The sequence below is a fragment of the Trematomus bernacchii genome, unplaced genomic scaffold (genome assembly GCF_902827165.1).
Source record: "Trematomus bernacchii unplaced genomic scaffold, fTreBer1.1, whole genome shotgun sequence".
Classification (NCBI taxonomy): domain Eukaryota; kingdom Metazoa; phylum Chordata; class Actinopteri; order Perciformes; family Nototheniidae; genus Trematomus; species Trematomus bernacchii.
Genome location: NW_022987645.1, coordinates 252,506 through 276,935, shown reverse-complemented (window position 1 = coordinate 276,935; position 24,430 = coordinate 252,506). Strand labels below are relative to the sequence as shown.

Sequence of the window (24,430 nt, the reverse complement as noted above, 5' to 3'; positions counted from 1 at the left end):
AGACTGAAGCACACGGAGAAACAGTGTGTCTAACAGGAAGTGGTGATTTAGTAAACATGAGTGTTGTGCTGCTCTCGTTGGTGAAGCAGCGACTCACTGCGGCTGCTGAAGACATCTTTGTTCTGTTTGAAAGAACGATAGCAGAGTACGAGGAGGAACTGTCTCGTTCAAAACAGGAGAACGAGAGACACCGGAAACTACTGGACGCTGTTTTACAGCCTCAGCTTCAGATCCACAGAGCAGGTCTGTTCACTATTAACAGTTTAGACTCTTTATTCATGTTATTGGATAGCTGTGGGGTTAAATAATCAAGGTTAATAGATTTTATTATGATCTAATACATCTGAAATATTATTATTGCCAGAATAAATGCTAAGGATAAATAATAAAATAGAAAATGAAAACAAGAATATAAATTCAGGTCACATTTCACCGATCAAACAATGCCTACGTTTATTTATTCGTTTCATTTAATAAATTATTTCGTTTTTATTTTGGTAGGTTCCCTCCATAGTAAATTGGATAACCACAACCTTAAACATGTTCAGCTGTAAAATTCAATATACATTGATCTAGAAACATCTTTTTGTTTTAACACAACAGCTCTGTAAACCTATTCTATTAGTCCCCAAAAACATTTAAATGTAAATCAATAGGGGATCGACATCTATCTTCTCAGCCAGAGATTTTCAGAAAAAGACAGAGTTTTAGATTTTACGGAAATTTCACGTGTGTTTTCTGTTTCCTGCAGACGTCCAGCAGCTGGTGGTGGTTAAAGAAGAGGTTCCCCCTGAGCAGCAGGAGTGGAGCTCCAGTCTGGACCAGGAGGACCCAGAGCCCCCCCCACACATTAAAGAGGAGCAGGAGGAACTCTGGAGCAGTCAGGAGGGAGAGCAGCTTCAAGGGCTGGAGGAGGCTGATATCATCAAGTTCACATTCACTCCTGTCCCTGTGAAGAGTGAAGATGATGAAGAGAAACCTCAGTCCTCTCAGCTTCATCAAAGACAAACTGAACACCTGGAAACAGAAGCTGATGGAGAGGACTGTGGAGGACCAGAACCAGCCAGGAACTCAGATCCAGAGAGACATTTACAACCTGAGACTGAGGACTACCCTGGAGACTCTTCTGAACCTGACACTGAAGAGAGGGCTGATTGGAAGGAGACCAGAGAACCAGGTTCAAACTCTCAGAAAAATAATCAAGACCCTGTCAGTGAATCAAGACGTAGTGCAGGAGAGAAACCATTCAGCTGCTCAGTCTGTGAGAAATCTTTTGCAAAGAGTGGAAGTTTAAAAGATCACATGAAAATCCATACAGGAGAGAAACCATTCAGCTGCTCAGTCTGTGAGAAATCTTTTACACAAAGTGGAAGTTTAAAGGACCACATGAAATCCATACAGGAGAGAAACCATTCAGCTGCTCAGTCTGTAAAAAAGCTTTTGCACAGAGTGCAAATTATCAGCGACACATGAGAATACACACCCGAGTTAAACCATTCAGCTGCTCAGTCTGTGAGAAAACTTTTGCACTGAAAGGACCTTTACAACGTCACATGAGAAACCACACAGGAGAGAAACCATTCATCTGCTCAGTCTGTGAGAAAGCTTTTGCACTGAGAGGACTTTTACAACGACACATGAAAAACCACACAGGAGAGAAACCATTCAGCTGCTCAGTATGTGAGAACTCTTTTGGACGGAGCGGAAATTTAAAGGAACACATGAAAATCCATACAGGAGAGAAACCATTCAGCTGCTCAGTCTGTGAGAAATCTTTTAAACGGAGAGGAGTTTTGAAGCGCCACATGAGAATCCATACAGGAGAGAAACCATTCAGCTGCTCAGTCTGTGATAACTCTTTTACACACAGTGGAACTTTACAGGACCACTTGCGAATCCATACAGGAGAGAAACCATTCAGCTGCTCAGTCTGTGATAAATCTTTTAAACGGAGAGGATATTTAAAGACACACATGAGAATGCATACAGGAGAGAAACCGTTCAGCTGCAGTGTTTGTGACAAAAGATTCACGCAGAGATATCAGGTCAAAATCCATAAGTGTGTTGCTCGTCAGTCCTCACAGCTTCATCAAACTCAAACTGAGGAGATCAGAGAGGCAGAGCCTCCAGCCAGCAGCTCAGCTGAACACATGGAAACAGAAGCTGATGGAGAGGACTGTGGAGGACCAGAACCAGCCAGGCAGTGTTTCCCCTAGGTTTACTGCCTTGGCAGGGTGCTGCTCAGGTACCCCCCAAAAAAAAAAAAAAAAATTGAATTTCTTTTTTTTATCGATAACGACTTTAGGTTAAAAAATAATAATAAACTAATTTGAAACTGGGGGGGGGGGACACAAACGGGCAGACAGCAGAGCTCGGGGCAATAATGCAGATTTGTTTGACTTTTTTACACTTTGTTGTTCTCCTCCTTTCCTCCGCTCTTGTCTCTGATTGTGAGTGTGTGCATTCGTGTGTGTGTGTGTGTGTGTGGGGGTGTGTGAGGGTGTGTGAGGGGGGGGGAGCGGCCCTTCAGAAACAGAGCAAGGGAGAATGTGAATACGCAAAGCAGTGGACACTGAAACATGCACATACATTGGATAAATAACATAGGCGTTTAGTTTATTTAATAAAAGAGCACATGTTCAATATGAAAAGTGACCGTAGATAGATTACTTCAGTTGCAATTTGGTGCTATATATATATATTTTTTTTAATAAAAAAGAAAAAGAAAACACGTTGAATTTCAGGCGGGGCGCCCCGCCAAGACAAATGTAGGGGAAACACTGAGCCAGGAACTCAGATCCAGAGAGACATTTACAACCAGAGACTGAGGACAACCCTGGAGACTCTTCTGAACCTGACAATGAAGACAGTTATTATTATTAGGTTTAAACTCTTTGAGTTGGTCCCAGTAAGTGTGTATAACGTGATACCTGCTCTGAGTGTGATAAAATATCATTGCTCTAAGTCAGTGGTTCCCAAAGTGGGGGGCGCGCCCCCCCTGGGGGGCAGAGGCATGACAGCGAGAGACCAGGAGGAAAAACAATTATTTAAAAAAAAGAAAAAAATCATAATTTGAAAGATCATTGATTCGAAAATAATATGATACAGTACAGTACTATTACGTCTGGGTCTCTGTGTTTCATTAAAGCTCGGCTCTGTGTGTGTGTGGAACGAGCCATTTTGTGTGCGTGCGCGAGCGAGAGAGAGAGAGCGCACCGGTACTTGAGATCGTTGTTGTTAGCTTCTGGTGCTAACGAGCTACGCTAACGGATATAAGGAGTTTTTTCAACAACAAAGTGGAGGAGAGTCCTCTCCTGTCAGAGAGACTCAGTGAGCTAAAGGACTCTCTCAGTGTTATCTCAGTGGGTCTCAAACGTTTTGGTCACCATTAATGTAAACAATTATTACCGAGGCACACGTTTATATGATCATTATAGTTATAAAAAAATAAGAGAATAAATGAAAAACAGGTATGAGATACTATATGACAGTAAAACAAGAATAAAGTTTAAAAGGGTGATTTGTAAAATATCCATAAATAAAAAGTAAATCTGTTTACAGTTCAGTTTCATATGGGTGTTGAGAGATGTATCCATAGATCTCTCCATGTTGCTCTCAAAGTGCACCAGGTTGATGCTTTTAACTTCAATATTTAAAAATAAATCTTCCCGGGGGAGGTTGCCCCCGGACCCCCCTATGTGAGGTCCACACACCACCTGCAAAAATAGCACTTTACCCCTGCTTACACCTATATGCCGTGAGCTGATTATCGAGCCTTCATTGTAACAGTCGTGGGTACACTGTGTATTTGCGTGGGGAGTGTTGCAGTAGAAAGTTCCACTGTAGCGACCGGTACATTAATGGGAAACCCTAAATGTTTGAGCACCCTCTATGAAACGTCAAGCTACCCCACAGCACCCCCAAAATAAATCTCTGGCGCCGCCACTGAGCCTGACTTGTGTTGGGGGGGCCCGACTTTTTTTTTTCTCCAAAGGGGGGGTCTAACAGAAAAAGTTTGAGAACCACTGCTCTAAGTCAAGTCTGAATATGCATTAAAACAAATATTAAGCACAGAAACAAGTCCATTGTGCTATTATAACACAAAAGTAACGAACACTTATCACTGACAGAGCTAGCCAAGAACATGACTTTATAATAAAAAACATATTACGCCTGAAAGACATTCTGAAGAGACGTGAGAATTCACATGGGAGAAACCATTTGGTTGCTCAGTTTGTGACCAAAAACGTAGACATAAAAACCAAAGTGACTCTCACTTTGAACAAGAAAAAGCAACGGCTGATTTCTTATCGTTTAGTTGATATCACGAGCTAATGTGAGTTCACATTTCATCCTGATGCTTTTCATTTCATTTCATTTCAAACCTTTATTTAACCAGATTGGTCCCATTAGGCGCGTTCACACCAAGTACTTTCCTGTACTTAGTTCCGGCACTCAGAGCCCCGGCGCTTTTTACCCCAGGGCACTTAGTACATATCGCGTTCACACCGGAGTACTTTTCCCTGAGGGAAGATTACGCAAATGAGCCGCTGACGTCACTTCTTCTTCTTCTGCTTTGGCTTTACTGGCAGGCCACAAACCACTTCACGGCGAGTACAGTAGGTGGCGGTATGCACCTTAAAGTTGTTTGCAATCCGCTGCAAAAACAAGAGAAGAAGAAAAACTTCCCGCGTATACTGCGACGCCCACCCACTCGCTGTACATTAGGCGTCTGTTGTTTACCTTCCGACCTCAGACATGATGGAGATGGAGTCGACTGAAGTTGTGCTGTTTGTGCTCATGTTATACAGCTTTGTAACGGAGTTAATGCAGCCTGAGCAACTTGCGTACAATAACAAAACAAGCCGAGCACGAGTGGTGGAGAACGCTTTTGGCAGACTGAAGGGCAGGTGGCGCTGCTTGATGAAAAGAAACGACTGCAAGATGGACAAGATCAAAACCCAGGTGGCAGCATGTTGCATATTACATAACCTTTGTGAAAGTAATGAGTACAGGGACGAATGGACTGCCTTACCGGCGACCCAGCTTGATGGGCCAGCCACGCGCACAGCCCTTATGAGGCATCTGAACAGCGTGTAAACTGTACATTGTAAACATTTTGACAATAAAGCTGATCTTTTGTACAGTGCTTTTGTTTCTCTCTTTTATTTTCCAGTCAAGACAGGCAACATTACAATAGTGTACAGTGTGGCAATATAATAACAATAAACTGTGCCAGGTGTGTTGTATGCACAGTAAATAGGCTCAGCAGCAAACCCACCTTTATTATTTATATATCTTCCTGAGACCCACTGCATCCGTCTGCCATAAACACTATGGAAACATATATGTTAGTTTCGGCCCATAGTGGACTCCATTTTGTGTTGTGTAAAATGGGGGGGGGAATTAAAAGTTTGCAAATCCCCATGTCCTCCTCAGAGGACAATCATAAAAACATTTAGTTTTAGGTCAAGTAATATTTAAAATGATATAAATTATCATGTTTGTGTATGTGCCCCTGCCATTCCTCCACAAGGTTGCAACATTGATGATAAATAAATGACAAATAAAGCTTTGCCATTTTATAACCGATGAAACATGATGGTATCAGAATAATCACTTACATGTGATGTATAGGATGCTACACAGGTCACTAAAGATAAAGTGTCAGGAGAAATAAGCAAGCTACAGGATCTGTTTAATCGCCATGTAGGTTCTCTTTATTGCACTCTCAAGACATAACAGTAAATAGAAGTTCACATTTTTAATGTAAATAAAATAGAAGTTGTACATGTAAGTTAACATTATCAATATAAAATAAAGTGTCAGTTGTATCAAGACTATATAATAACAGTAATAACAATAATATAAAATGAACTGTCCCAGGTGTAGGGATAGGCTCAGCAGCAGACATTGTTAACAGTGGCAACTATAGGGAGGAAGACCTGTTGGCTTTCACTAGCTGGGAAAGCACTTCCAGAAACCCATTCTGAAAAGTGGTTTGTCGCTCATCCTGCACCGACACTTCAGCCTGGTGCTCCATCATCGTGAGCATCTTGTCCTCCGTTTCCTGGGCCTTGGTGAACAGCACCACCTGATCCCCGTGCATCGACTCTTTCACCACGGCACGCCGGTCCTCCAACGCCTCGACGGTGTCAAAGAAATTCACATCCCGTGCCCGCTTTCCTAAGAGGGAAAATAAGCAAGATACAAGATCTGTTTAGTCGCCATGTAGTTTTACAACATACTAAGAATGTGTTTACTAGACCATGAGTTAGTGAAGCAAATTACAGAAACACTGCACAGTTATTCACAAGTCAAAACGTTTTCATAGCGGCCGAGAATATCTAGCTAGCTAGATGTTATTAGCTAGCTCGGGGCCGGTGTTAGCCAGTTCAGCCTAGCATGGCTAGCTTGATCTACTGAGCAAATAAAAGTACATCTGAGACCATTATTGTGCAGATTAAAACCCCAGTGCATGTAGTTGATTTTACCTTCGTCGTGGTCGTCATCGTTGGCAACTGAATCCGCCGTTTGAGTGGCCTCCCACACCATCGTGCCCGAATCGAAGGTCGATGCTGTCCCGGAGAAAAGGTCTGTGGCCTAGCAGAGCATCCAAGCGCTCGTACCATTTACTGGTCTTCCGGTCGTTACCACTCTTGTTATAATAGTCTTTAATTTGTTTGTAGTCCTGCCTGAGTTTCTTTATTTTTAGCCGGTATGCCGTGGCACTGTGCACGATTCCCAGGTCGAGTGAAAGCTACTGAACTGGCTTCAGTAGCATTCCCTGGGTCGCGTCCTCTGCGTAGATTTCCAGAAGCGCCGACACCTCCTCATCACTCCACCGCTCCGATGATGTCTTGATGCTTGCCATAACTGCTTTTTGCAATTCGCCCAGCCAATCAGAACTGGGGCACTTTTTTCCCCAGGAAAGTACGATCTCTCAGCGGGCACTAAAAATGGGGGTAAAAGTTCCCGAGATTAAGTACTCTTTTTGGTGTGAACGCGACATAAGGGGTACTAACGGAACTAAACGCGAAAAGTACGGTGAAAAGTACTCCGGTGTGAACGCGGCTATAGATCTCTTTTTCAAGGGAGACCTTTTGAACCTTTTGTTAACCTGTTAAGTCCTGAGCCTGTTTTTCAGGTCTCAGGCTCGAAAATGACATTCCCAGAACAAATGACCATATCTTCCCTCCTAAAAGGGTTAAATTAATAATATTTTAGAGTTTTAGCAACAAAAAAAAACACTTCTGGGGTCATTTGGGTGCATTTTCCATATCTCTGGCCCCCTCGTTTGATTTTGATGATTGACATCTCTTTTTAACCGTTAGAGCCAATAGAATCGAGGGGAGGTTCCTAAAATCCATCTAAACATTACAGTAATCTGTTAGCATTTTTCCCTCGTTGCTAATTCAGAGGCTCAGCGTTAGCATTGTGTTGTTTTTTTTGAAAAATAAATAAAAATGATCAGTTAGATGAGTGTCTTCCCGTTACATGGATATAAAACATTCATAGTTTATTAAATGAACATGCCCTCAGACACTGTTTCTTGCAAGATGTTGCGGGAGGGTCTCTCGGGCTTAACAGGTTAATCTTTGTTAATAAAGTGAACTCTTTTTGAAAAGGAAGGACTCGCTGTGTTGAAACTTCTTCCTGCTGTGTCCCACAATCTGTTCAGCTGGGATCCGGGTCAGACCCGAAACACCAACACTATCTTACATTGCTGTTGGCGGCCCGCTCTGTAGCTCCTGGTGCACCACCACTTATTGCTATTTAGCTAATAAACCTTAGCTATTGTTTAACCCCCTGTGGTCAGACAGTGCGGACCTGTGTCTACGTTCAGGCAGTGAGGGGAATTATAAAAAGATTGTTGTCGTGTTTTTTTAAGCAGACCCGGCAGCAGCTCCAAACAACTGTGACAACTTAACAGTTCAGTTAAAAACTGTTTATTTTGTCAGTAAAGTTTGATAGAGCTGGCGAGGCTATGCAAAGTAATAGCAATTACATTTAAACAGGAAGTACCAAGACATGTGGAAATCTGCTTGAAATTATTTATTTATTAATTTCCTATTATTGCCGTTGATTTCCATCCAGTGCTTATGTATAATTATCAATGTATTTAATATCAGTTATTATAGTATCATATGCCAAATAAACACATTTTATAATAACATAAAGGATCACCCTTACCTTATTTATTTATTTAACAATCTTTGCTCTTTGTTCTTATGAATAATGATGAGTTACATTTTCAAAATATGCCAAAATAAAGGTAGTACTAACCCATTTCACACATCTATATTCTGTGTTATGATGTTATGTTAATCTGTCAGTGAATCATTATTTAAATTAGTAGATGCTACATCAGATACCCCTCTCTGCAGCTGGAGGTGTGTTTGTTTCTGTCCCGGGGCGTCCCTGTGCTGTCAGAAGGTTCCTCTCTGCAGCTGGAGGTGTGTTTGTTTCTGTCCCGGGGCGTCCCTGTGCTGTCAGAAGGTTCCTCTCTGCAGCTGGAGGTGTGTTTGTTTCTGTCCCGGGGCGTCCCTGTGCTGTCAGAAGGTTCCTCTCTGCAGCTGGAGGTGTGTTTGTTTCTGTCCCGGGGCGTCCCTGTGCTGTCAGAAGGTTCCTCTCTGCAGCTGGAGGTGTGTTTGTTTCTGTCCCGGGGCGTCCCTGTGCTGTCAGAAGGTTCCTCTCTGCAGCTGGAGGTGTGTTTGTTTCTGTCCCGGGGCGTCCCTGTGCTGTCAGAAGGTGCTCTGCAGCAGGCAGTGGCAGCCGCAGCCGGCCGGACACTCGTCCTGCCGCCTGAACCAGTCCATCATGTGACTCGTGTGTCCTCCATGTCCGCAGCTCAGGCAGAAGTTTGAGGATCCGCGGACGGCGACGTGGCAGATGGCGCACTGGAAGGTGAGGCGTTTACAGACAGCGCACTGAGTCCCACGAGCCTGACTGCGGCAGTGACAGCAATACACACCGAATTCTACACAGAGAGAACACACACACTCTGGGTATTGTTGAATACTGATTATTTAAACATTACAAATACAAATCACACGGCTTAGCTGAATACTCAATGCTGATTGGTCTGATTCGGACATTTCAGAGGCTGCTAATACTCGATAACACACTGCTGTTAAGCAAAATAATGACCGTTGATGAGGAGGAACAACGGAGAGATGCCTCGCTGCACATTATATATCTATATATCTCTCTCTATATATATATCTATATATTATAGGGCATCTCTGCAGCAGAGCTAGAGGGACATACCGATGCCTTTGTGGGGTTCAGGAGGGCAGGAGGCGAACTTGAGGACGTCGGCTCTCTTCTCCCTCAGACCCCAGCGGTGAAGGATTTCTCCGTAACTCTTCTTGAAGTCGTCGAACTGCAGCGTGTTGGTCGGGTCCAGCAGTCTGGAAGAGGAAGTGATGTCACAAAGCACATACAACTTTATTAACACATTGTACCTCACAACAGCTGGTTCTAGATTACATCATCCGTGAAAAACTGTTTTCAAACATTATAGGAAACAACAAATATTCTAGGTATTAAGCATGTTTTTATATTCTTTCAATTAATGTTATTAATGTATAAGCATAAACAAACTATATATAAATACAAATAAAATATATAAATTATAAATAGAAATACTAACATTAAAAATGTTTTAACCTGTTAAGCACCAAGCCTGTTTTTCCTGTTTCAGGCTCGAAAATGACATGCCCAAAACAAATGACTACAACCTAACTTCTAAAAGGGTTATATGAATAATTTCTTTTATCAAAGCAAGGTTACCTCTGTGAGTTGGATGTAGAAGTGTCAGAATCAATATAGATGTTTTTTATTTTAAAGAAAATTCAGATTTTACATAGTAAAAAACTGTAAATTATAGTGTCCGTCCAAACATTATTTTTTACAGATAGTGAAAACTACCCTTGGATGATGGGTTAGTAGACTAAAAGCTTTAGGAATCCAAAGTACAACATATAATAAGTACCCTGTATCAAGATTGATGCAAAACAAGTGACATTTGACCTTTTAGAGAGGTTTAGCCAAAACCACCCCACCTCTGAGGGGATTTGGGTGAAAATGTTTTTTTTTCCATATCTCTGGCCCCCCTTGCTCGATTTTGATGGTTGACACCTCTTTCTGACCATTAGAGCCAATAGAATCGAAGGGGGAGGCCCACACACACACTCGTTGTGAAAACAAACGGTGGGGGCTTCCCGCATGCAGGTTTGCACCAAAGTGAATATGGATTATCAGACATCATTTCAAAGAGGGCACAGACACATAGGATGAACCTATGGATTAACTGCAGCATCGTTTTTTATCGTTTTAATGCCATTGAAGACCAGTTTTGACCAAGGTAAGCCATGTTAGCGTTTGTAGCTACCTAGCTCCACATGTTCTGATGTACGCTTTCGTTTATAGCGTCGCAAAAGTTTATCACTGAGTGTTGAGGTGGGCACCACTAGATTCAGTGTCTCCAGCTGATGCAAAACGAGTGGTTGGCTGTGCATCTAGGATAAGTAATAAGGGAGTTATTGTGAGTTTAGGTGCCGTTTTAGGTTACATTTTTTCGCTCGTGGCTAATTCAGAGGCTGAGTGCTAGCATTGTGGGGTTTTTTTGGAGAAAAAAAATTAAAAAGATCAGTTAGCTGAGTTTCTTCCCGTTACATGGATATAAAACATTCATAGTTTTATTAAATATTAAGATTCCTTAGACGTTGTTTCCTGCAAATGACGCGTTTATCCGCCCGGTACCGGGGGGGGGGGGTGCGTAACAGGTTAAAGGAGAGGTGTCATGCTTTTCCGGTTATTACCCGTCCCCTTGTGTTATGAAGGTTTTTATGCATGTAAACGGTGAGCAGAGTCAAAAACCTTGAAAGTACACCCTGTAGCGAGTAAAACTCTAACTCAGAAAATACCTCCCCAAAACGCCTCGTTGGAGATTTCTCATTTTCTTCCTGGGTACTCTGACGTGGGAATACCCAGAGGCCGCACTCTCTGCCAGCCTTTCACGAAACAAAGCTTCCCAAACCTTTCAGGATTCATGCCGGATATGTACAGCGTCGGGCACTGAAGAACGATGCTGTTCCTACTTTGTTTGGACCAGCGGGAGATTCGGGTACACAACCTGTAAGTATTCATTGTTGTTTGTGTATTTATGATGTTTAAAACAAACAAGGTATCTACCACGACTGTTTAAATGGGTCAACGTTTTTCGGACTACTACGTTGGGATCGCGGAGAAATGCTCTCTGCAGACCCATGCTCACAGCGTTATAAACCTTTTTCTTACTCAATATCAAGCCACACTTAGTGTTTTTATTTCGGCTGTGAGTGTGTGTGCTCAGGATGAGTTTAGCTTGTTCTCGCTGTATCGCCAAGCCTGTCTGCTCCCGCAGCAGTGTGTGTGTCTGTGTGTGTGCGAGCAGCAACGAGCCTGTCAGCTTCTCGACCAATCAGAGCACACTGGGCTCACAGGGAGGGGGGGCAGGAGCTCGAACAAGCCGTTTAGGACAGAGAGTGAATACTCAGACTTTACAGAGATGCTGTATGAGAAACCAATGTGAGTTTGGAACAATGCACAGTGTACATCTATTTTAGTAGACCTCAACAATGGAATTATGATCAGTGGAAATGGCCATGACACCTGTCCTTTAACTATATTCACAAACTTGATATAAAAAAATTAAACACTAAAACTAAATATATGATCACTAAAAATGTATGAATAACCATAACAAATAAATACATAAACCTTTACAAATATATATATATATATATATATAAACACTTACAATTAAAATATAAAGGCACTAAAACTAATTGTTAAAACATTAAACATTTATTTTTAAGAAATGTATAAACACTAAGACTACATATACACTCAAATATCTCAAAATAAATATTCATATATTTAATATATGTACAAATATTCAAAATATACAGCATATATACATAAAAATGTATATTTATACTTTTATTTCTCGCACATAATTTGTGACAGAAATGTCCGCTATCTTTTTCCCCACTCCTGCGCGTCCTCTTTAAAGCTACGTCACCTCTTGTTCATGTCGTGCTGCTCTCGCTCTCGTTCCCGGGGGTCGCTCGGCCCCTGGGGGCCACAGCGGTGGTCGTCCGGCGAGGACTCGGCCCACGGGTTGACCTGCTCACAGTCTCTACCTGCAGACAATAATAATATGGGTTCAACCTGGGTAAGGATACAAATACACTACATATATAAACACAAAAAACAAAAACACATTTAATACATAACAACTGAAAATAATATTTAAAACAGTTGATAAGAAAAGTTTAAACAATAAAACTAAATATATAATAAATGTATAAAAAAATTAAAACTAAATATAAAAAACCCTAAAATTAGAAAATAAATATATAATCTTAAAACATAAACCTTGACATTTAAAAAAATAAAAATAATATATATATATATGTAGAATATATAAAAACTCAAACTAAATATATGATGTAAACAGACCTGTGCTCCAGGTGCCCGCAGCGACGGAGTCGGAGGTGCTGGAGCAGGAGCCCGAGTTGACGGAGCTGGACGTGATGCTGGGCTACAAAACATACAGCCGTTATTAGACTGAAAAAGACTCACACTGTTCTCCATAAAAACTGTGGATGTTTTAGAGCTGCAGAAATATACCATATACCATCTCGACATCACCTGGTGGTCCCGAGATGAATTACTGAGAAGGGGGATTCAGAGAGGCCAGCATACTTACATATCGAGAGTGGTGAGGGGGGAAGACGGAGGATCGAGAGAGGTGATGTCCGTACAGAGAGTAAATGTCTGCGGGGGGCTGAGCTCTGAACACACTGCACAGCATGGCCAGAGTCTGGACGTCACTCATGTGGCTGTAGTGATCCAGACTGCAACACACACACACAACACACACACACACACACACACACACACACACACACACACACACACACACACACACACACACACACACACACACACACACACACACACACACACACACACACACACACACACACACACACACACACACACACACACACACACACACACACACACACACACACACACACACACACACACACACACACACACACACACACACACACACACTTTAGTTTTACAGCTACAGTACACACCGACCCTCACTTTTTTCCTCTCCTCTCTTTCAAAGACTCATCTATCCAGCTCTTACTAAAATACTCACATATACACAAACTGTCTATTTGAGGTTTTAAAAAATGTCCCTTTTTGGTCTTAAATAAAACACGTCGATCTCAGAAACTCCTGTCTCTGTCTTAACGTTTTTTACATTACATTACATGTCACTTGTTAGACGCTTTTATCCAAAGCCACTTACATACTCAATACTGTGGACAATCCCCACAGGAGCAATTTGGGGTGAAGTGTCTCAGGGACACAACGACATGCTGACTGCAGTGGGGTTTGAACCTGTGCTCCTCTGATCCGAACACCAACGTACAACCCACTGCGCCTCCGTTTTCAAGAATATATTCATATTTTCAGCCTCAGAAGAGAGAACAACATGCACCACCATTACAAATAACACCCTGCAAGAAAATAGCAACATACAAATACCAGCACATTCACCTATACAACTACAATACATGTTAATAAAAGCACCTGAATAGCAGTCAGAGGAACAGATGATATACATTTGTTATTATATTTGGGATTATGGGAAACGGTATTTCGATCTCTCTGTACACACAAACTGGAAGATTGACAATAAAGTGGACTTTGACTTATCTGAACAGGCCTGCATGTTACTAAGATAACATAAGATGAGATAAGAAGTACTTTATTGATCCCAATTAGGGGAATGTTTGCGTGGCAGCATAAAAAGACAAGACATTACACATTAGAGAAATGAAAAGACTAGAAATAAACAATCCAACATGTAAAAACTCAAACAGAAATAAAATAGCATCTGCCATAGCTTTACTCAGAAGTGCTGCACTGAGATGGTTTTGTGCAACATGTTACAGGAAATCATAAACAAATCCAAATGTACTGATGCTAACCCTTAGGGAAGTATTTTACGACCAAGCAATGACATGTTTTCAGTCGTGGAGCAGGTTAACAGATAGTGCCGCTCCTCGTCCAGGAATGTAGTAAAGAGCTTGATAATAATTATTTTCTAAGATCATATTGTTTTGTGTGTGTGTGTGTGTGTGTGTGTGTAACTATGGGTGTGTCCAACATGTTGTTGTTGCTCAGACTGGTTTAGTTTCTCAGGAAGTGACTCACGCGGTCTCTGGAAGCGAGAGCAGAAATGAAAAGCAGACAGAAAGGACTTCATATCTGGATCTCCTGAAGGTATTCTCTTACTTTATCATTCATTGTAATCACAGTTCTTCACCAGATCTACAGGATTAGTGGACATTATTAATATAACATGGGTTTTACTGTAAAATATTTTTCATTTAGTTTAGTTTTTTTGCGTATTCAAGGTCTTATACATGAGAGTGAGGAAGTACTGAGTCCTTCTTTCCAACAAAACGATTAATTTAAACCTAACTGTGTAGCTCTGAATCAACAGAGAGGGAGTTGCTTTTGCTCCGGGTTGGCAGATGTTTCCACGGCTCCATTTGAACCAGAAACAACCCGAGCAATCCTCATTCAGACTTTCAGACTCTTGCCGTTAATATGCAACTCTGTAATGTTTGAATCCACTTCTGTGGGAGCTGTTCCCTTTAGTGTTTACTTCCTGTCTGTCTTCTTCTGCTGTTCCCTTTAGTGTTTACTTCCTGTCTGTCTTCTTCTGCTGTTCCCTTTAGTGTTTACTTCCTGTCTGTCTTCTTCTGTTGTTCCCTTTAGTGTTTACTTCCTGTCTGTCTTCTTCTGCTGTTCCCTTTAGTGTTTACTTCCTGTCTTCTTCTACTGTTCCCTTGAGTGTTTACTTCCTGTCTGTCTTCTTCTACTGTTCCCTTTAGTGTTTACTTCCTGTCTGTCTTCTGCTCTTCCCTTTAGTGTTTACTTCCTGTCTGTCTTCTTCTTCTGTTCCCTTTAGTGTTTACTTCCTGTCTGTCTTCTTCTGCTGTTCCCTTTAGTGTTTACTTCCTGTCTGTCTTCTTCTGCTGTTCCCTTTAGTGTTTACTTCCTGTCTGTCTTCTTCTGCTGTTCCCTTTAGTGTTTACTTCCTGTCTGTCTTCTTCTGCTGTTCCCTTTAGTGTTTACTTCCTGTCTGTCTTCTTCTGCTGTTCCCTTTAGTGTTTACTTCCTGTCTTTGTCTTCTTCTGCTGTTCCCTTTAGTGTTTACTTCCTGTCTTCTTCTACTGTTCCCTTTAGTGTTTACTTCCTGTCTGTCTTCTTCTGCTGTTCCCTTTAGTGTTTACTTCCTGTCTGTCTTCTTATGCTGTTCCCTTTAGTGTTTACTTCCTGTCTGTCTTCTTCTACTGTTCCCTTTAGTGTTTACTTCCTGTCTGTCTTCTTATGCTGTTCCCTTTAGTGTTTACTTCCTGTCTGTCTTCTTCTGCTGTTCCCTTTAGTGTTTACTTCCTGTCTGTCTTCTTATGCTGTTCCCTTTAGTGTTTACTTCCTGTCTGTCTTCTTCTGCTGTTCCCTTTAGTGTTTACTTCCTGTCTTCTTCTACTGCTGTTCCCTTTAGTGTTTACTTCCTGTCTGTCTTCTTCTGCTGTCCCCTCTAGTGTTTACTTCCTGTCTTTCTTCTGTTGTCCCCTTTAGTGTTTACTTCCTGTCTTCTTCTACTGCTGTTCCCTTTAGTGTTTACTTCCTGGCTGTCTTCTTCTGCTGTTCCCTTTAGTGTTTACTTCCTGTCTGTCTTCTTCTGCTGTTCCCTTTAGTGTTTACTTCCTGTCTGTCTTCTTCTGCTGTCCCCTTTAGTGTTTACTTCCTGTCTGTCTTCTTCTGCTGTTCCCTTTAGTGTTTACTTCCTGTCTGTCTTCTTCTGCTGTTCCCTTTAGTGTTTACTTCCTGTCTTCTTCTACTGCTGTTCCCGTTAGTGTTTACTTCCTGTCTGTCTTCTGCTGTTCCCGTTAGTGTTTACTTCCTGTCTGTCTTCTTCTGTTGTTCCCTTTAGTGTTTACTTCCTGTCTGTCTTCTTCTGCTGTTCCCTTTAGTGTTTACTTCCTGTCTGTCTTCTGCTGTTCCCGTTAGTGTTTACTTCCTGTCTGTCTTCTTCTGTTGTTCCCTTTAGTGTTTACTTCCTGTCTGTCTTCTTCTTCTGTTCCCTTTAGTGTTTACTTCCTGTCTTCTTCTGCTGTTCCCTTTAGTGTTTACTTCCTGTCTTCTTCTGCTGTTCCCTTTAGTGTTTACTTCCTGTCTGTCTTCTTCAGCTGTTCCCTTTAGTGTTTACTTCCTGTCTGTCTTCTTCAGCTGTTCCCTTTAGTGTTTACTTCCTGTCTGTCTTCTTCTGCTGTTCCCGTTAGTGTTTACTTCCTGTCTGTCTTCTTCTTCTGTTGATGCCCATCAATCTGTCTTTTAAAGTCTTTCCTTCTCTTGTTCTCTTTTTCGTTTCCTTTCTTTAATGAGGATAGTTTAGCCATCATGAATCCAAACTTTCGTGGTCACAAATATATCGATGAATATTCAAAAAGTATTTCATGGTGTTTCCTGATGGAGAAATATATTGTTGTTGTCCACAGCGGATGTTAAATTGACCGGACTTCTTTCTGAGGATTGATATGACTGCACATAGTCCCTGCTCCTCCTTATCAACGGTCTGTTCTCCTTCACAGCGTTGTGTTAGCGAGTATTAACAACTTCTGGAAGTCCAAATTGACCAATCAGAATAAAGTTTTCAACTAAGTCGTTTAAAAAAGGACAGATAACACACCCTGCCTTTCACATCAAGCTTCTCTCAGCGGATTCCTCAGTCACTTCAGCAACAAGAGCAGAGGGAGCACAGAGTGTTTCTGTCCAGAGAAAACATATCACTAACACTGAGAAGTGAAATGGCACAAGGAGGAGTTCAGCTGGACCGGGAAACCTTCTCTTGTTCCATCTGTCTGGATCTACTGAAGGACCCGGTGACCATCCCCTGTGGACACAGCTACTGCATGAAGTGTATTAACAGCCACTGGGATGGAGAGGAAGTCCACAGCTGCCCTCAGTGCAGGCAGAGCTTCACACCGAGGCCTGTCCTGCTGAAAAGCACCATGTTAGCAGCTTTAGTGGAGCAGCTCAAGAGGACTGGACTCCCACCTTCTCCTGCTGATCACTGCTATGCTGGAGCTGAAGATGTGGCCTGTGATGTCTGCACTGGGAGGAAACTGATGGCCTTCATGTCCTGTCTGCAGTGTGTGGCCTCTTACTGTGAGACACACCTCCAGCCTCACTTTGAATCAGCTGCATTACAGAAACACAAGCTGGTGGAGCCCTCCAAGAAGCTCCAGGAGAACATCTGCTCTCTTCACGACGAGGTGATGAAGCTGTTCTGCCGCACCGATCAGCAGTGTATCTGTTCTCTCTGCTCTGTGGAGGAACACAAAGGCCACGACACAGTGTCAGCTGCAGCAGAGATGACTGAGAGGCAGAGAGAGCTGGAGGGGAGTCGACAAAACATCCAGCAGAGAATCCAGGAGCGAGAGGAAGATGTGAAGCTGCTTCAGCAGGAGGCGGAGGCCATCAGTCGCTCTGCTGATGAAGCAGTGGAGGAAAGTGAGAAGATGTTCACCCAGCTGATCCGTATAATGCAGGGGAGAAGCTCTGATGTGAAGCAGCAGGTCAGATCCCAGCAGAAGAGGGAAGTGAGTCGAGTCAAAGAGCTTCAGGAGAAGCTGGAGCAGGAGATCTCTGAGCTGAAGAGCAGAGACGCTGAGCTGGAGCAGCTGTCTCACACAGAGGATCACAACCAGTTTCTGCACAGCTACTCCTCACTGCCAGCACTCAGTGTAACTAATCACTCATCCAGCAGCAACACTCGTCCTCTCAGATACTTTGAGGATGTGACAGAGGATTTATCAGGGGTCAGAGACAAACTACAGAAGGTCCTGAGGGACAAGTGGACCAACATCTTACTGACTGAAGTCAGAGTTTTACGGCCACAACCAGAGCCCGACACCAGAGCTGGATTCTTAAAATATGCAAGAGTAATCACTCTGGATCCAAACACAGCACACAAACAGCTGCACTTATCTAAGGAAGACAGAGCAGCAGCATTCAAGAGAGATTCACACTGTCCTTGCAGTCACTCAGACAGATTCACTAAGAGTGGGCAGGTCCTGAGCAGAGAGAGTCTGACTGGACGTTGTTACTGGGAGGTGGAGTGGATAGGAGAAGGATGCCGTGTAGCCGTCGCATACAAGAGCATCAGCAGAGCAGGGGGGTCTGCATTTGGACAAAACGACAAATCTTGGACATTAGATTGTTTCTACCAAGAATATCAATTTGTGTACAATAGTGTCAACACTCCCGTCTCAGGTCCTCGGTCCTCCAGAGTGGGAGTGTACCTGGATCACAGTGCAGGTATTCTGTGCTACTACAGCATCATCGATGAAACCATGACCCTCCTTCACAAAGTCCAGACCGTGTTCACTCAGCCGCTGTATGCTGGAATTGGGTTCAATTCTGGTTGGAGAAACATTGCTGAGATATGCAAACTCAAATAGACAGAAGTGAAAAACTGGTTGACGACATCTTTCCTTACCGGAGCCTTTTTCTATCATGGAGAAGTCATAAGTGACATATTTGATGTATTTTTACGATATAATCAATGCATAACACTAGGGCTGCACGATTTTGGGAAAAAATCTAATTGCGATTTTTCTGACAAATATTGCGATTCGATTTGCGATATTTGTTTTTAAGCGACCCAACGGAAGTTTATTGTAAAATGCGGCCATATCTCCGGCTAAGAAGGTCGCATCAACGTGCTCCCGTCTCTAGCACCCCCGCAGCCTCGAGCTACGAGTGAAAGAACTAAACTTACATGAAACATCCGTTGGGTTGCTTTAAAGTCAAGCTTCAGTTTAAGGTTCACCCTGTAATAGAAACATGTGATGGAGCTTTACTAACCTGACTCAGAAACCATCAGGAGAGCTCCATTGGAAGCCATTTGGAAAGGGCAGGCACTTTCAAAAACACTTGGCAGGTGATTGGATCAATCTGTCTATCACCTTCTATCATGGGCCACTTCTGATTGGTTAACAATGGCTGGTACATGTGGAGCACAGCACCTCTGATTGGTGTGGATGACTGACACACAAGAAGAACAAAAAAATGTAAAAATGTATTTGATAATCGCATCATTTCAAATCGAGATTTCGATTTAAAATGGATTAATCGTTCAGCCCTACATAACACTAACAGCAAAACTGTTCAATTAACACAAATAGTGACTGCAATATAACTGCAGGAAGTTTGTGTAAAACGAGCAATTGAAATACATTTGAATCAGAAAACCGTCTGTAAATATTGAATCAGAGTTTTTCCTCTGATTTTGGCACTTCATTACATTCTCTGTTTGTATTGTGTATTTGATGTTTAACCGTTATTGATAGGCTTCTTTTTTGACGGTGTTTTCTTTTTGTTATCTTCGCTGTTTGATGCTTTGATGCTGGACGAGGCTCTGTGAATACAGCAGCTTGTGTTCAGGTCTATATCTGAAAGAATAATCCAAATGTCTGGAGTATAATCTTCTGATTCTGGAAATCTTATTTTCTGATATTTTCTGAAATGTTTTATTATTTGTATCGCCTAAATATTTTTTGTTGCGTTCATTATTATTTGACTTTCATATGAAATGCTTTGCCTCATTTTGCTTCTATTGCATTATCGTTGTTGGAAATGACATCTTAATGGGTTATTCCCAACACTTGGGACTGCACAATATAAGAGCTTCACTTCCGATTAAAGGGTAAGTGAATAGAGTTTAAGGAGAAAGTCATTTAATTAAGCAACTGTACACGTAATGGAGTAATACACTGTAGTACTTCTACTTTGAAAGAGGGAGGCGTGTGGTGCAGTGCGTAGAGCGTTGGTGTTCGGATCATGGGGGTCACAGGTTCAAACCCCACTGCAGTCAGCATGTCGTTCACCCCAAATTGCTCCTGTGGGGATTGCCCACATTATTGAGTATGTAAGTCGCTTTGGAGAAAAGCGTCTAACAAGTGACATGTAATGTAATAAAAAGATATTTGTTTAATCTGAAACTTGAAATGCAGCTTTAGCTCAGGCTGAAATGCAGATGTTTTGTCTTAAATGCTTCATATTACATTAATGATTACGTTAAGTAGCAGTTGAAGTATGTTATAGACAGGGGTGCACATAACAGGTACGCATGCGTGGCAACAATCTGAAATGCGTACCGTCACTTGTGTCACAAAGCGCATTTGCGTACCGACGTACTTGTGAAGCTTTTCCAGAAGGCGGTGAGATCACCGGACGACAGAGTCGGTCTCCGTGTGCACAGACAGGGCTGCTGTTAACGTCGGTCTGTACAGCAGCCCTGCGCTGAAACAGCTGATCACAACGTTCACACGCTCCGCACCCCCCCTCCCCGTTGACAATCGCCAGAAGTTGGAGTACCAAACCTTGACTCCAGGTACTCATCTGAGTACCTCACTGAGAAAGTTGTGTGCACCCCTGGTTATAGAACTTGTGTCGTATAGCGTATGCACTGTAAAGCACCCTAACACAAAATGTGTGATATAGGTTGTATAAATAACCTTTATTTGTTAAGCAGTAAAACAGACTTTGAAGATAAATATCTCAATTGCAAATTTTCCCTATGTGCTACTTTATACTTTTACTCCACTACGACTATTGTTCCATCTTATCTTATAAAAGCGCGAGCTAAATAAATGTAATGTCATCTGCATAATGTTGATTTGCTGTTTTCTGACTTTTGAGTATTTTTACTCTGTAGTTTTAGTACTTTTTTCTCAAGATATTGATCCGAGTACTGTTGAGGTTTCCATATTGGGTTATATAATTAAAACGGAAATTAATAGAATCCACAATGTAAAATGCATGATATGTCACGAAGCTCTATACTTATATACTAAATGTACACGGTTTGGTAAACTGACATGCAGAACGTATAAAAGTTAGCGCTGAGCTTCAGTCTGCAATGTTCAAAACAACAGATAGAGCCAGAGATCTAGGTGTAGTCATGGACTCTGACCTGAGTTTCAACAGTCACATTAAAACAGTTACTAAATCAGCCTACTATCACCTAAAGAATATATCCAGGATTAAAAGACTAATGTCACAGCAGGATTTGGAAAAACTTGTCCATGCTTTTATCTTCAGCAGACTCGACTACTGCAATGGTGTCTTTACAGGTCTCACTAAAAAATCTATTAGAAAGCTGCAGCTGATTCAGAACGCCGCTGCTCGAGTCCTCACTAACACTAAGAAAGTGGATCACTCCTGTTCTGAAGTCCTTACACTGGCTTCCTGTGTGTCAAAGAATAGATTTCAAAATATTGTTGCTGGTTTATAAAGCTTTGAATGGTTTAGGTCCAAAATACATGTCTGACCTCCTGCTAAATTATGAACCATCCAGAACTCTCAGGTCTTCAGGGACTGGTCAGCTTTCTGTCCCCAGAGTCAGAACTAAACATGGAGAAGTTCAGTTATTATGCTCCGAATATCTGGAACAAACTCCCAGAAACCTGCAGGTCCGCTGCAACTCTGACTACTTTTAAATCCAGGCTGAAGACTTTTCTTTTTGCCGCTGCTTTTAATTGAACTATTCACATCTTAAACTGCACTGTAACTTTTATCCATGTATTTTTTCTTTTAATGTTTATTTTATTATCTTTGCTTTTTAATGACTGATTTTAAATGCCATTTTCTTAATGTCTTTCATTTTTGTAAAGCACTTTGAATTGCCTTGTGTTGAAAGGTGCTATATAAATAAACTTGCCTTGCCTTGCCTTGCCTTGCCTTGCCTTGCCTTGCCTTGCCTTGCCTTGCCTTGCCTTGCCTTACATGAAAGAGTGTAAGGTCTGATATAGTTTATCACTAAAGGTGTCACTATTCAGCAGAGGGAAGACACCCTTACTCTCACAGCAGGAGGCCCCTGACTCAATGGGATATTACTGTAAGCTTTAGGAAAACAGGTCTTAGGCCTTAGATTTAAACTTTAACACACGTTGACCGGCGAAAAACTCTGCCCGGATCCCTTGGCCCCCACCGCGGAGAATAAACAGAAGTGCAGCCATGACAACCATTCTTCTTCGCTGCTTTTGTGGAGGAAGTTGCTGCTTTTGTGGAGGAAGTTACAGCGCCACGTACAGGCTCGGCATATGTACTGCAGCTTTTCCAGTGGTTGGATGTAAACGGAGCCGTCTCGTGGAGCTTGACACAATCCGGTGTATATTGCGTGTGGGCGGAAGGTTTTTTGCGGTTGCGTTTGCGTTACTCCGATGCGTTTTGCCGTATGCGTTCCCGTGGAGCCGGGGCCTCAGGGTTCTTAACTGGGAATCTCTCCCTAGATTGTATTTACTCGCTGTCATCATTAGGGGTCTTCACTCACTCTGAGGATTATTTTAATGGGACTCATCCTAGGCATTTTACTCAAAAAGGGATCCACCCTAAGACTTAACCTAAGTTTGATACTTTTCAGGGAACCAATCCAAAAGTAAACTTAACTGGGAATCTTTCCCTAGATTTTATTTACCCGTCGTCATCATGAGGAAATTCCTCTGAAGACATGCAGGGAGTTTTAACAAAAAGGAAAAAAATGTGAATTAGTGATGGCATCTTAAAAAATGTAGGCAGAGCGGGTAATACTTTTTTGATTGTCACAATGTAACGAGAGAAGGAAAAAAAACCTTGTACAATTCTGGACCATTTTCTTCAAATAAAACCATCCCACCTATTTGGACTGGGGTAACCTAAATGAATTCTGCGCTGTCCTCTCCTGATTTAAGGTAAGATTGCACGACTGCCACACTCACACTTAGGTAGGGCCACACCTCACTACAGGTACTAGAATCCTACGGGATCGCTTAAACAGATTTAGCGTGTCATCTGAATTGAAACAGCAGTTAATTTAACCTGGTTCTTCAGGAGTTAGTAGAGGTGAGATCTTGCTGACCTTGGTGGATCCGAGCCTGGTGGTAAACTTACTCAATAGCTCCTGATTGGTCAATTAGTAGGTCTGAATTAATAGTGAGAGAACAAATCAATACAGACCCGCTGACCCCAACAGTACTTCTTCCACCTCTACACAAAGCTAAATACAACCTTGATCGTGAAGTGAACTCACAGAGTCTCCAGCAGGTGGCGCCCAAACGGGTGTCTGGCCCACGGCGTCTCCGTGTCCGGGTCCGAGTCCGGACTCAGGTCCTGGCTGGTGGCCGCAGACGCCAGGGCCCAAACCTGCAGAATCAAAAGGAAATCAAGGGCTTCTCAAGTTGCTCATAACAAAACTAACATGTATTGAGCGTGCTCTCAGTAATTCACGGAGACATCTCTGTACGGTAAGGTGAATTGTTTTCTAGATGAATGGTTTGTTGTAGAAAATAGTTAATATATAATTTACTCAATGGTATACACATAAGGTTAATCAGGGCCGGTTTTTGGCATAGGCGACATAGGAAATATCCGTCCTATTGTCTCAGAGTCTAAGGTGTTGTGTTTAAATGTCCAAATATATTGACTTTAATATAAAACTGAAAGAAGAGCACAGAGAGACACACTTAATAATAGTTCAACATTTTTTTAATCGGTGCAGCTCTATTTTATATATTCTTTTATGTTTATTTATTTAAGAAGGGACAATGCAGTTTAATCAACAAGCTTGAGTGGATCATGTGAATTAACCAGAAATCTCGGAAAGGCAAAATTGTATCCGCTGGTTCTGATTTCTAAATAATCTGAAGCCCCACAAAAAGTCTATGGATGTATCACTGTGCAGGAAATGCACTTATAATGCCAAATTACACCAAAACTCAAATACTGTAACTCCAACAATGTTTACACTATCAGAAATCTCAAACCAAAGAAGTTTTAATGATAAAAACTAACGTGAGGAAGTTGTCTCCATGTTTGAGTCGTCTTGTACCGGGCTGCTTGTTGATCATCACTTTGCGTTTTGAGTAAACATTAGAAATATAAAAATGTAAAATTGGTCACCTTGGCCACGTCTCTGCGCCCGACGGTGAGCGACGCCGCGGCGTTCTTCTGACACGTTTCCTGGATGTCGTTCATGTTCAGACTGAGGGGGGAACACCGGCAGATATTAAATACATAGAAATATTGCACACACATTAAGGTAGGTCTGAATGGATGTAAGCCAACATGCCGTAGTATTTGTTTTATCATAAATTCATGACTTCAATCACAGAATTTCTTAGTATTTTTTTATGAGATGTATGACTTTAATCTGAGAAAAATGTATTTCTTTCTTCTCAAAATGTCTGAGAATTTCATTGAAAATGAACGACTATACTCTACAATGTTTCTTCAAAGT

General features: G+C 42.0%; 2 protein-coding genes across 2 annotated transcripts in view; one reads left to right on the top strand and one right to left on the bottom strand.

Annotated features, from left to right (window-relative positions):
- LOC117485371 (zinc finger and SCAN domain-containing protein 31-like) lies at positions 1-1,632 on the top strand. Its single transcript, XM_034133882.1, has 2 exons — positions 1-243; positions 752-1,632. Exons 1-2 carry the CDS (start codon positions 57-59, stop codon positions 1,471-1,473), a joined length of 909 nt encoding a protein of 302 aa, XP_033989773.1. The 5' UTR covers positions 1-56; the 3' UTR covers positions 1,474-1,632.
- Positions 1,633-8,430: 6,798 nt separating this feature from the next.
- The window catches only part of wdr59 (WD repeat domain 59), a 39,156-nt gene continuing 23,156 nt past the window's right edge, over positions 8,431-24,430 (bottom strand). The window contains exons 20-26 of the mRNA XM_034133865.1: positions 24,094-24,175; positions 23,225-23,337; positions 12,761-12,908; positions 12,511-12,592; positions 12,071-12,191; positions 9,271-9,413; positions 8,431-8,980 (exon numbers count right to left, since the gene is read on the bottom strand). Of these exons, the coding sequence (XP_033989756.1) occupies positions 8,745-8,980; positions 9,271-9,413; positions 12,071-12,191; positions 12,511-12,592; positions 12,761-12,908; positions 23,225-23,337; positions 24,094-24,175 (925 nt within the window). The 3' untranslated portion in view covers positions 8,431-8,744. The remainder of the gene's footprint in view (positions 8,981-9,270; positions 9,414-12,070; positions 12,192-12,510; positions 12,593-12,760; positions 12,909-23,224; positions 23,338-24,093; positions 24,176-24,430) is intronic.

Coding starts and splice junctions, on each gene's coding strand:
- LOC117485371 (XM_034133882.1), top strand. CDS start 57: ATGAGTGTTGTGCTGCTCTCGTTGGTGAAGCAGCGACTCACTGCGGCT. Junction 244..751: donor GCTTCAGATCCACAGAGCAG/GTCTGTTCACTA, acceptor TGTTTCCTGCAG/ACGTCCAGCAGCTGGTGGTG.